This window comes from Protopterus annectens, chromosome 7.part0 (genome assembly GCF_019279795.1).
Source record: "Protopterus annectens isolate FY-2018-M chromosome 7.part0, PAN1.0, whole genome shotgun sequence".
NCBI classification, from domain to species: Eukaryota; Metazoa; Chordata; order Ceratodontiformes; family Protopteridae; genus Protopterus; species Protopterus annectens.
In genome coordinates this window covers 921,425,787-921,438,067 of record NC_056739.1, presented here as the reverse complement: position 1 = coordinate 921,438,067, position 12,281 = coordinate 921,425,787, and the positions used below count along the sequence as shown (strand labels likewise).

General features: G+C 40.6%; 1 protein-coding gene and 1 long non-coding RNA gene across 3 annotated transcripts in view; one reads left to right on the top strand and one right to left on the bottom strand.

The window, feature by feature from the left end:
• Nucleotides 1–8,653: 8,653 nt before the first annotated feature.
• Nucleotides 8,654–10,965, bottom strand: SENP8 (SUMO peptidase family member, NEDD8 specific). 2 transcript variants are annotated; one of them, XM_044077497.1, is made up of 2 exons: nt 10,437–10,965; nt 8,654–10,147 (listed from the first exon to the last, which is right to left on the bottom strand). In XM_044077497.1, exon 2 carries the CDS (start codon nt 10,114–10,116, stop codon nt 9,469–9,471), a length of 648 nt encoding a protein of 215 aa, XP_043933432.1. In that variant the 5' UTR covers nt 10,117–10,147; nt 10,437–10,965; the 3' UTR covers nt 8,654–9,468. The 2 variants fall into 2 exon arrangements, with proteins under 2 accessions (XP_043933432.1, XP_043933433.1); XM_044077498.1 differs by having other exon boundaries at nt 10,582–10,965.
• LOC122806790 overlaps nt 10,947–12,281 on the top strand; it is a 1,681,281-nt gene continuing 1,679,946 nt past the window's right edge. The window contains exon 1 of the long non-coding RNA XR_006365555.1: nt 10,947–11,323. This is a non-coding gene — a long non-coding RNA (uncharacterized LOC122806790). The remainder of the gene's footprint in view (nt 11,324–12,281) is intronic.

Sequence of the window (12,281 nt, the reverse complement as noted above, 5' to 3'; positions counted from 1 at the left end):
AGGCATATTAGAGACGTGACAGTAATATTTCAACCTGTCAACCTGTCCACATCCAATAGTGCTTTCTTAAGTATATGATTTAATGAAGATAATGAAGCTCACATTGCCAGTGAGGACTGGACAGTTAAGGGGATAACTGTGATACGAGGCAAGATTTAACCAAATTCCTAGAAACAATGATTCAGCCTACAAGAGATCATGTGCAAAATACAACTGGAGTCATAACCCTCTCAAAATCAAATGACTCAGGTACTGAATTCACCAGTTATTAACCAGCTATGTCACTGATGCAATAAGCCAATGCTTGTGAGTCAAATCTTATTGTAGAAATTCTCCCAAGTATGCAGGTGGATGCCACACAAGATTTCTCCAAAAGTGTTTGCATTACTGATGCATATCAGCTGCACTGGAAACTCAGATGCAGACTTTACTACCATTGACAATATTACTCTGGCTTGGGTTGTAAATGGCACCAAGACATGGGGAATGGATGCTGCTAGACAGGGTTCTGCATTTTATACAGCCTGCTTTACAGAATAAATACAAGTCAGAAATATGTCCAACTGATTCTGCATCAACCTTACATTTAATATCATAGTCCAATGTCCTGGGCAGGACCCCGGGGAGAGAGGTCCTACCTAAAGGTTGGAAATTATGACCTAATTTCCAATGTACCACAACCAGGAAGGTCAGGTCCTTGTTATGGTAGCATTTCAGCTTTGGGTGATGATCGTCATGCTGACAGAATTCACAAGCAATTTCCCAAAAATTATTAAAAATATTTAATGGCAAAATAATTCAAAAGACGTAAAAAACTAAAAGGCATAACAATAAAGGTTACTCGGGGTGAATGAGACTCAGAGCTAAACCTTTCACAGCAATTAAAATAATACAGGACATAGACTGTAAGGAAACAAAATGAAATGACACAGTAAAAACATAACAAAAAGAAGATGAAAATGGCAAATACAAACCCACCCTAAGAAAATCTCAAAAACTGAAAAAAAAAGTGCTGATTCAGTAAGTCAGGATGAAACAGATTATTTTATCACAACAAATTCCTTGAACCAAATATCTACTTTGGACATCCTAGTACCAACAGATGACCATAATTATTTGTAAGAATAAAATACCCTTGAAACTCTAATAAATGTCCCATCAACTTGTCTAAAATGGCCATGTCCCATCAACTTGTCTAAAATGGCCTTCTGATGATTAGATTCAGTGCTGGTTGTATAAATCTACAGTAGTCAAACAGCCAAACATAAGCCCATCAATAAGCATCAGGCATGTGACCTCAGAGTAGAAATCTGTCAAGGTTCTGTTTTCTCATAGGTCAGTTCACAAAATAAACTATGCAACAAATGTAAAATAAAAAAAATAATAAAATAGCCATCAATTCAAAGTAACCCTCTATAAAATTATGAATGCATAGCCAGCAAGATCACAGATGACATAAAAGCAGGTGTAATCAATTGTTCTGATAATTAAACTCTATTTCCTAATCTGTAATCAAAGGAAGGGCCAGCCACTTGTTAGAATGTCAGTGCAAATGCGACATATAGCAAACATACCAAAAATAAAAAGCAACATATAGTCAAGAAAATGCATATGCCAAAAAAATCTTTCAAAGTCACTAGAAAAAACTTTTGACAACAGGACATGAAACAATTTATCGATATTAACCAAGCTTAAAATCAACTGTTTAAGTTACAGTTGGCATTACAAATATCCCTTCTATAGCATTAACAAATGGATATGGAACCTCAAAAATTCAGACTCTTAAAATGAAAAACTCACCAAAAGCTGTAGTTTCACAAAACTGCACCTTTATTATTCCTGAAATCAAATGCAAATAAATCACTAAAACCATTACATTTGATTGGTGACTTATTTCCTGGTTTTGGGTGTTAAATTCACTGTCAGGTTTGATTAGTACTGTGGTAATGTGAAAACCTCTGTTCCAACATCTGTTAAGTAGATCAAATTAGCAAAATTTAACACAGTACCATGAAAATTAAGCAAAATACGACTGCCGTTTATTCACCCTCACTGTAACAGTAAAAAGTAGTTCCATCAAAGACTGGACTATGAAAGTACAAAGAACGAAATAGGGAATTATTCATCAGAAGACCTGAACTTGTATGCTTACAACAACACAGTACAGTGACAAAATACAGGCATATTTTGCTGTGTTCACTATGCTCCAGCAAAACAAATGAAGATGCAGAATAGCTGTGAAGACGTGCACAATTATGCATTGGTGACAATAAAAAATCCAAGAATTAAAATGAACCAAAGTTTTGTCCACAATCCACAGTGAAAGCAGATCAGATCACTTAAAGAAATTGGGGAAACTTAACATTACAGCATGCTAAGAGTAATCATTGAATGGCATTATATTGGAATGTAATTTCCCTCATCTATAGCTTTTTACCATCTCCTTTACCATCAGGTTGTAACAAACACAATGCAGTTCACTAGGAATGAATAACTACATCTGGGACCGATGTTTCACTACTAAATGCTTTTTAACTGTTCCTGCCGGTAAAACTGAGTTTTAGAATGATCGTTCATTCCAGTTACTATAGAAACAATCCACAATGAACGATCATTCTAAAAAGCTAGCTGTTAGCGGAAAGAGCAGTTGATAAACGCTTATTAATGAAACGTCTGACTCCGGTAGTGGTGATCTGAATGTAGCTGGTTTGCAAGTGTAACGATCGTGCGTGGAAGGCATGAGACAGATGGCAGGTGTTATGCAGAGTAGAGCGCAAATCTAAACAAAGTCTAAACTAGTGGTGGCTCACAAGGGAAGCTTGGCAACAGAATTAAAATCTGGAAAGACTTTTTTTATTAACCTAAAAGCTTAACATAGTAGCAGAGAAGGAACACTCATGAGAGGTAGGATTTTGCACGTGACAGGAATGCTGGAAGTATGCCTCTTAACTTCTTAGAGCAAGAAACCTAGACAAAGCCTTATATAGAAATGAAGACTTTTTTTTTTTTTAAATATTACTCTTACAAACTTAGTTTATAGAATTAGTTTCTACATAAGCATGAATTTATCGAAGGGTATGAAGTCAGAAATACAAATGCACATATTGCCCAACTACAGTTCTTTAGGATTCAACTCTAATTTGCATAAAATGCACAATTTAATGCTTGGGAAAATAAGCAAAAATCATGAACATTCTGCAAGTTATCACAGTTAAGAAACATGGCTGAAAAACAGTCAATGCAAACAACATAATGGGACCATTCAGCAAGTATAAGTGAAACTGCCTCTCGGGGCTACAGTTCAACATATCAGCACGTAAATAGAAAAAAAGTATAAAAAATACGGTTCACCATCATAACATATGTGAGAAACGTCACAGATTTTAAGTCCAATAGCACCAAGACAGGAACACAAAGTTAAAGTGCAAGTGTGGTTAGGAGCCAAACCATGATTGGAACTGAAGCCATACAGGATGTTTCCAAGCTAATTGACACTGTGGGTGGGTGGGAATTTGAGTTATGTGGTTGAGTGGGCGTTTTACTTTGGTCTGCTTTAGAGTGGACCCGAATTTTAAACGCTGGGATTGTCCCTTTAAGGAAAGAAAAAAAAAACAATACATCACCTGCCAAGTAGCTTACTAAGCTAGTGGTTTTGAAAAGTAGATCTATGAGGCCTACAACTGATATAGGTTCATAGGTTTATACTAGGCTATCTGCCCTAAGGCATTTATAAACCTAGCCCAGAGTTTTTGTGGCTTACGCCACCCCTTATGTTAAAAAATACTGTGCCCATTAGTTTGTTGTGCCTCTGTCCAGCAGAGACACAGAGATGATTCCCGGGGTAAACCTACAATCTCCCATCCACCGGTCAAGATTTCTCTTGAACAGAGCCAGCGAGGCGCTCTGCCTCACATGGACCGGGATTTTATTCCACAACATAGGGAGTCTCTGGGTGACAAATCCATCCCTCCAGCATGTCCTATTTATATCCGTGCTAAGGTTTAAGTCGCTTGCTCTAGTGGATCTGGTAGATTTGGATTTTTTTGAGGTGGAGCAGGTCCATTAATTCCGGGTTGGACATGGCCTTGTATGTCAGGCACAGGTCACCTCTGAGCAGACGGTATGCGACTGAATAGAGCTGGAGTTTCTTCAGTCTGGCAGCATATGACAGATTTTGTAGTCCCTTTATCCTTTTGGTGAGGAACTTTTGGGGTCTCTCCAATTGCTGCAGGTGTTGGGTGAGATACATCCCGAATGGGGCATTGTACTCGATCATTGGTCTGATAAGTGAAGAGTACAGGGGAACAATGACCTCACTTGATCTGGATGTGAATCCCTTCATGATCAGGTGGGCAATGTAGTAGGTTTTTCTAACCACTTTAGCAATGTGAGTGTCAAAAGAAAGGCCACTGTCAACCTGGGTCCCCAGGTCCCTGATAACCTCTTCTGTGTTTAGTGGATTGCCACCTATATGGTAGCTTGGGGTTACCTTGTTTTTCCCGAAGGGTATGACTATACATTTTTTGGCATTTAACTTCAGGCCATGGCTCTGACACCAGCTATCAGTTTCCGTGAGACCCCTCTGAAGGATATCTGTGTCCGATGTACTTTCCACTATGGCTCCCAGTTTGCAGTCAACTGCAAACTTTGTCAGCCATAGTCCTCCTATGTTAGCCTGTACTTCTGAGAAGTAGATGCTGAACAACAGGGGGCCAAGGACTGAGCCCTGTGGGACACCACTTGTGACCGGCTTGGAGTCTGACATGGCGCCAGCTACTCTAACCCTGTGGGTTCTGTCCTTTAGCCAGTTTGCAACCCATCTTGTGACATATGGGTTTACATTTAAGCTGGTAATTTCTTTACAATACCCGAGTGGGGTATTGTGTCGAAAGCTTTTGCAAGGTCAAGGTAGGCTGTATGGACTGCCTTTCCCTCATCAATGGCCTTGGTGACTGTTTCAAAGAAGTCGACCAAGTTTAAAAGGCATGATCTGCCCTTGACAAAGCCAAACTGGGCCGGGTCCAATGTCTGCAAGTCCCCTATGTCTTTGTTTATGAGTTCCATTATGATCCTCTCCATAGCTTTGCAGACCAGGCTTGTTAAGCTTATGGGGCGGTAATTACCAGGGTCTGTAGAGGCACCGCATTTGTGGAGTGGGACCACAGTTGCCGTACGCCACTCCTTGGGCACGTACCCTGTGGTAAGGCTAAGATTAAACAGCTGCCTTATGTGCGGGTTTAGTTCCTCATTGAGTTAGTGTAGCACACAGCCGGGGACACCATCCGGTCCCATTGATGCTGTGTTTTTAGCTTTTGATAGAGCAGCTTTCCCCTGTGCATTGGAGATGTCTGGGAGGCTGCACTCCGCTGGGATAGTTATCTCTCCTTTTGGGGGGGGAGAGGGGGGTGAAGTTTGCACTGAACCTGTCTGCCAGTATGTTGGCAATGTCTGTGGGTTCAGTGATTTTTGTATCATTTTGGACTAATTCTGAGCATATCTGGGAGTTTCCACCCAGGTTTCTAACATAGCTGAAGAAGGCCTTATGATTGTCTTTTGAATCTATGGCAATTTTTCTCTCAAAGTTGGCCTTGGATGATTTTATGAGTGCTCGTATTTTTTTTACTAATAATGATCAAAGGTGTCTTCTCTTTTATGGATTTTGCTCTATCATGTAACAGCTTTCTTCTCTTATTGTAAAGTTTGTTTATGGCTGGGGTCCACCAGACTGGACATTTGCCCTTGGTGGAAAGAGTCTTGGTTTTATTAGGGATTGCCTGATCCATGCAGTCCTGGAGGTGTTCGTAGAAGGCATTTGTAAGGGCTTCTGCAGCTTGGGTTGTGGTTTCCACTGGCTCGGGGGCCTTGAAGGATACCACACCAGTCTTGAGTAGTGTGAAGTTTGCTTTAGAGAAGTTCTTCACTGTGGTCTTTTTTGTTTGGGGCCGGCGGGGCGGATGTGGATATCCAGTGAGATTAGTTTATGATCTGATCTCACCAATGAGGGATATACTTCCGGTGTGGAGCATTTTGTCCCCATGTTTGTGATGATGAGATCTAGTATATTTTCTCCTTTTGTGGGAACGGTGACTAGTTGTTCCATGGCATTTGAATTTATGAACTCCAGGAACCTTTGGGCTAGAAAGTTTGGGCTTGAGTAATGTTCCCAGTCTATATTCAGGTAGTTGAAGTCACCCACTATAATGGTATTTGGAGATACATTTATATCCTCCAGTGTCTTCAGGAAGGCTGTGTGGGGTTCCTGAGTTTGAGAGGGTGGCCTGTAGCATGCTACAAATTGTAGAGCAGTTTTGCCTATGGTTAATTGCACCTGGATGGTTTCCGATGCTTCGTGCGTTGCCACCAACCTGGAGGTGTGGGTATCCTTGATGAATATGGATACACCCCCTCCTTTTGTGGTGTGGTCCGGGTTTTGGGGCCGGAACGCATGATATGAGGTAAAACCTGATAGTGCCGGGGTGCCATAGGAGCCTTGAACCAGGTTTCAGTCACAGCACAGACATCGATGTTCTCCATACTAAGAAGGGCCTCGAGTGCGTGCATTTTTTGAGATTTAGACTTCTGGCATTGAGCAGCATTACCCCTTAGTTTCTTCCCATTTTTGTTTTCTAGGGTGGTAGGTTAAGAATTTGAGCTTTGCCTAAAAAAGGCACTATGGGGGTGGCAAGAGCCTTAGCCAATATCCAGAATCCCAGGGGTGACAGGTGCAAGCCGTCCCTTGCGAAGCAGCGTGGCTTGTCAAGCATGTCATCCCAGGCAGACAGACACTGGATCCCCTTTCAATGACACCAGAAATTAAGCCAATTGTTAAAGCTGATCATCTTGTCTCTATGTTGTGGCATCATTCTTGGTGAAGGAAGGATGCTGCTCAGGGTCAGGGTCATACCTGCCTGGGCTACATAATCAGAGAGCTCCTCTATGTCTCTTTTCATGTAGTCCAGGGAGGTACGTCTCAGGTCGTTCACACCAGCATGGACAATGACTGTGTCATATTTGTACTTGCTGTGGAGTGACCCGAGTGCTTGTGTTATGTGGCGGATTCCAGCGCCCGATAGGCAGCTTACTGTGACCCTCTCCTTGTTCAGCCTGGTGAGTGGGACGTCAGTGTGTGTCTGACTGGAGTCACCTATGACAAGTATGTTTGGTGTTGTATTTGGTCTTAAGGGCTGTGACTGCTTTGCACACTGATTGTGTTTTATGTGTTGCCTGTGGTCTGTCATGAGGTGGCGGTTGCTTGGGTGTCTGCTTTGGAGGCCTCTGCTGTTTAGGTAAATTTTTGCTCAGAGCCTCCGAGTATGTCTTTGTGTGTTTATGTGTTTGATTCATTGTTGTGATAGCTTTATGTGAGACTGGCTTTGTGGTGTGTGTAGTTGCCTTCTCCTCCTGTCTGGTCTTGCCAGTCCTGAGTTGAGAGAGCTCAGCCTCCACTTTGGCTAAATAGCTGCATCTCTCGCAAGTATTTGTGTTATGTGGGAGGAGGAGAGGGTTGTCTGTGTACATGAGGTAATTGTAACATTGCCTCAATATTCCCAGATTCACCAACTGGACAGGAGAGGACGCCAGCATCTGGCCCTTCGACATGCTAGAGAAATTAAGAAGTTTGGGGTGTAACTGAATGAGAGAGGACTTAGTAAGGAAGTGGGTACTCCTGGGGGGGGGGGTTCGCTAGTGAGGGACTTTGTATAATACAGAAGTGCTAAGCCTGAAAAGAAGAAGCTTTTAAGACAAGTGCTGAGCTTTTTTATTTTTTTTTTTTTTTGAGAAAAAAAAAAATGCTTTTTAGGAACAAGTGCTGCACTTTTTAGTTAAGGGATATACTGTTTAGATTACTAGTAGAGCAGTTCTAAGGGAAACAATGAAGAACAGACTTTATGGAGCCAGCAAAAGTTTAACCTTGTTAAACCGGCGCTGCTCTAGTGGCAACTCCGCGCTAAAGCGTGTTTGATAGCAGGGGCTGGAAAGAGCCAGGAATTGACCCAATACGGCCAATAAAACTACAGTTTCAAGTCAGTAACCACTCCCACGGGGGCAGAGGAGCTGCTCAATGTTTTTCACTGCCACTGATCAACAGAGAGACTTTCCTTTAGCCCAAGAAAAAATGGCCTCACAGAAACTTACAAACAGTTCAGGAACAGCAAGCCTGTAACTGAACTTTTTTAAATCTCAGAAAAGTGGGAAAAACAAGATTTTTTTTTTTTTTTTCAGAGATAGCAGAGGTTCACAAGTAATATAAAGTTATAACAGTGCAGTAAATGACCCCACACAAGAGTGCTAGGTCAAAGACAGAAAATATGCAAGTTTTGAGAAAAAACGATTTTAAAATTAAGTGCAAACAGGAAATTCAGTAAACAGCTTTTGGTTGTGCTCTAAATACAGCTACTAATGCAGAAATCAAGTTTAACGAGCCAGAAAATGCTCAAACTAGGCAACTATGCAGAAAAACTTAGCAAATAAACAGAGAAAAAATACTTAAAATCTCAAAAGTGGCTCCCTTCTTTTCTCCTCTTGGTGGGTGCTTCACCAACAGCCAACAAGCAAGGACAACTTAAAATGATAAATAAATCAACATTGCTGAAGATATTACTTGATTTGGTTTTCAGTTGTGTGGCAGGGTCATGCTACCATGCACTTCAAGTTTCATTACAGTGTTTTATTACAAAACCCTTATTCAAACAAGCAAATATTAAACAAAGGTTACAAAACAGCAGCCTGTATGCACAAAATAAATGTCAATCTACAGAAGTAAAGATAAGACTATTACCCTAATTTAAATATGAATAAATAATACCATATTTTAATATAAAGTACGGCCACTCAACTACTACAGTTTTTGCCATGCCATCTACAGGCTGTTAAAATGTACAAGTACAGCTTCAACACAGAAAATGTATATACATTTTAATTTTACAATTAAAAAACTGCTTGAAAAGGTTAGTTTTCAACCACAAAATCTGGAATAGAACCTTACAATTATGAAGAGCACGGGCAAATTTAAACAGTCCCTGGACTCACTGTTTCAACACAGGGCTACAGCTGGGGATAAAAAGCATAACTTGTAAATTTTTCATAGCAAAGGTCAACAATCTAGGGAAGGCACACATCAAGGAGAAACAGGCCCTTAAGACCATAATAACAGCAGTTTGACAACACAGCAAGCGTCCAGTAATTATGTCTCAGGGAGCACAAAAGATAATCATCAATATGTATGGCAAATTGGAGTTCTGCAAGAAATAACCCCCACAATGTAGATTGCCAGGAAAGACAAACTAACAGCTGCAAAGCAAGATATCTTTACTCAGTAGTACAAATGATTTTCTTTTTAGCACAGCTAGATCATTATTTGTAGCAGTAGTGTCTTCACCTAACTTCAGGTATTTTCAATTCTTTTTAGCCATTAGAGCCTTGACTGATTTACCAATTCAGTCTGCCACAGGTACTTTTCAAGAACTTTCACTTTATGGCCAGTCTTTTAATAAGCCTCTTCCACTCAACTCGCTTTTGAGTAATAAAATCAGGTGTGAGAAAGTGCAGCACTGGTTTTGGTCGGCCCCAGAGAAGTTCTTCACACAAAGCTTCTGCAATGCAAATTACATACATACCACAGTCATAGCTGTTCTGCTGTGCAGGAGCTGGTTCATCTACAAATTGAATTTTACTCCTTTTTGTCTTTACAAATGCTTCTAGCTTTGTTGCTGCCCGTTTTGCATGAGAAGAATTACTCCCACTGTATGTGTCATAGTGATTAAAGGTGTCCAAAGGTCTTATGTAAACCAAGAGGCTCCAATGAGTACCACCAGCACTCTGACTGGAGTTGTCATTGACAGCAAGAATCACCAACTTCTTGCTGGACAGGTCAAGTGGTTCCAGAAATATGGACAGCTCCTCCTGACATGTTGCACATTTGATAAACTGAGCAACCTCTGGCCCAATGAAGCAGACCTCAGTAGCAAAGTCCTTGAATCGTTCAAATGCAAAGTATTCAAAGGTGAAGCCAATAACATGATCATTGAGCCAGAAGGGTGGATCTAGCAAAGTAACATCTGAAAGGCGTAACAAACTGTCTTGGTAGCTAAGGATCACTGGATCCACACTCATCATGGGAAGGCAACGAGCCAAGAGTACGAAGTAGCTGAAGGAAAACACAAATAAGTTAAAAACAATTACAACAGTTCAAAGAAATTTAGCTGCAAGTATATAAAACACATTACGTATAATTGCATATATACACACATTATATATGATCTCACATACACATTAAAATACTTTAAATAACTTTGCTATTCTGCTCGTCATCCATTCACTAAAATATAGCCTTAGTATCATTAAGATCTTAATGAAAAATTCCGTTAATTATTGTTTTTTTCTAGATATCTAAAGGTTAACCCTACTTTCCATAGCTGAAAGACTACTTCACCTACCTTTATTCAGTGCTGTGGTAAATGGGAATTAGCTCTACTAATGTTTAGACCTGACGATACATAGCACAATAACTGACTTGCATTACCATCCCCTCCCAGCTTTAAAACTGTCCCCTCCACAGCAGCAACACTGTCATCTCCTTACCTTAAAAATACACTAATTAATTTCTTTTGTAATTAAGAAGCTACACACAAGCTCTCCGTAACCGAAAACCTAACACCCCTTCAACCAACAGCAGTGCCGTAACGCTTTGCTTTACGGCACTATTCTACCTCCTTAGACTGCACTCTGCTATTGTCAGACCCTTTGATAGATAAACACAGGGTTAGGTTGCCTGTTAAGTAATTGCTGTTGTAGACATAAGATGGGCGTGGAGTACGTCCCCGGATAAGGGGGCAGGACAACCTTGGAGCTGTTTTGACGCAGGCATTTAAAGGCGGGGTCGAAGTACGTGTTAGTCCATGTGTCAGTCGGGCACGCGACTTTTAGAGAGATTGTCAGAACGCGCATTTCTGGTTTTATGTGGCATAGATTTTGTCCTGGTAGCTGGAGTAAAGCGCGTGTTGGTTTTCATTTACTTATTGACGTCTGCAAACCGTCTGTGAGTTGCTGAGAGAGACAGATAGGACCTCCCATGAACAACTACGCTCTCCCAATGATACACACGAAAAAAAGCGTTTAAAATAAAACTATAACATAATTTTATGGTCCGATAGTAATTTTATGCGTATACTTTGCTTTGATTTGTTGAGAGGTAGGAATTAAATTATCCATGAATGGTTCATCATTTGGTTGCTTATGTGGAGTTCTAAAACCTGTCATTTCGATATTGACAACTGGTCCCAATGTGAAAGTACTAGCTTGTTGGGATGGTGATACTATAGAGGTAAGGAGTGAAATGAGACGCGCCGAATTCGTTATTGGATTTGGCAGTAGTTCTCGGGCACCCACAGTAGGAGGGTGTGTTGGGAGTGGAGGAGACGCAAAATGCATGCAACATTATATTCATTGGCTGAGACTCCACCACTTGGGGTGTCCATTCATTGTCCCAGCTTTCTGTCTGAGTGCCTGAAACACAGTTGATGCATAACTTGTCATTTTTGAAGACGTACTTTGAATAATTTTATATGAAACTGCCGCTGTTACTTATGATGATATCAAATTAGTTTTTTTTGTATAGTTAAACGATACGCATATTAATAAAAAATAGTCAGGGAAGGGCGAATTTAGGGCTTGCAGTTTTGTTTGCCTGCTTCATCTAGTTAGCTTTTGTGGGTTATGCACTGATCAGATGGTTATTGTCTGTGGTATGTATAGATCGGGTGGTTATTGTGTGCATCACGCAGAATGGCATTTTTCAAAGGATACCTGCAGAGGTCTTTGGTTTGTTTCTGTGATGTAACCACCTGTGGTTTCATAGGGTGAATATCATGAGTGTCAGAATGACATTCTGGAGATTAATGCTGTCATGTCAGAATGCTTTCCCTTCTGAGCATCATTGTTGAAAGTGCTGCATGGCAGTTGGTTGTGGTGTAGAGATGCATGTCCGATATGAGAGACTGCATCAACTAGAGTGGATGTTTTCACTGTTAGTGTCTTCCATATGCAGATATAAAAACTGGAATGTGATGTTGAGAGTTTTTTTTTTCATGGTAGACACCTGCAAATTTCAGAAGTGTAACTGTTCTGGTGCTTTGTTTTCAGGCGGTCATGCTGTCATGGGTAATTCTATTCGAAATGCAGAATGTTTAATTTATTTAAGGTGCAGAGACGCATACTTAACTATAATGCAGAGATTTTTGATGCATTTAGGATTTCAGATATTAGAATAATGGATAGCACGG

What these genes read in the sequence shown, in the direction of transcription:
- SENP8 (XM_044077497.1), bottom strand. Translation starts at nt 10,116, where the DNA reads ATGATGAGTGTGGATCCAGTGATCCTTAGCTACCAAGACAGTTTGTTA.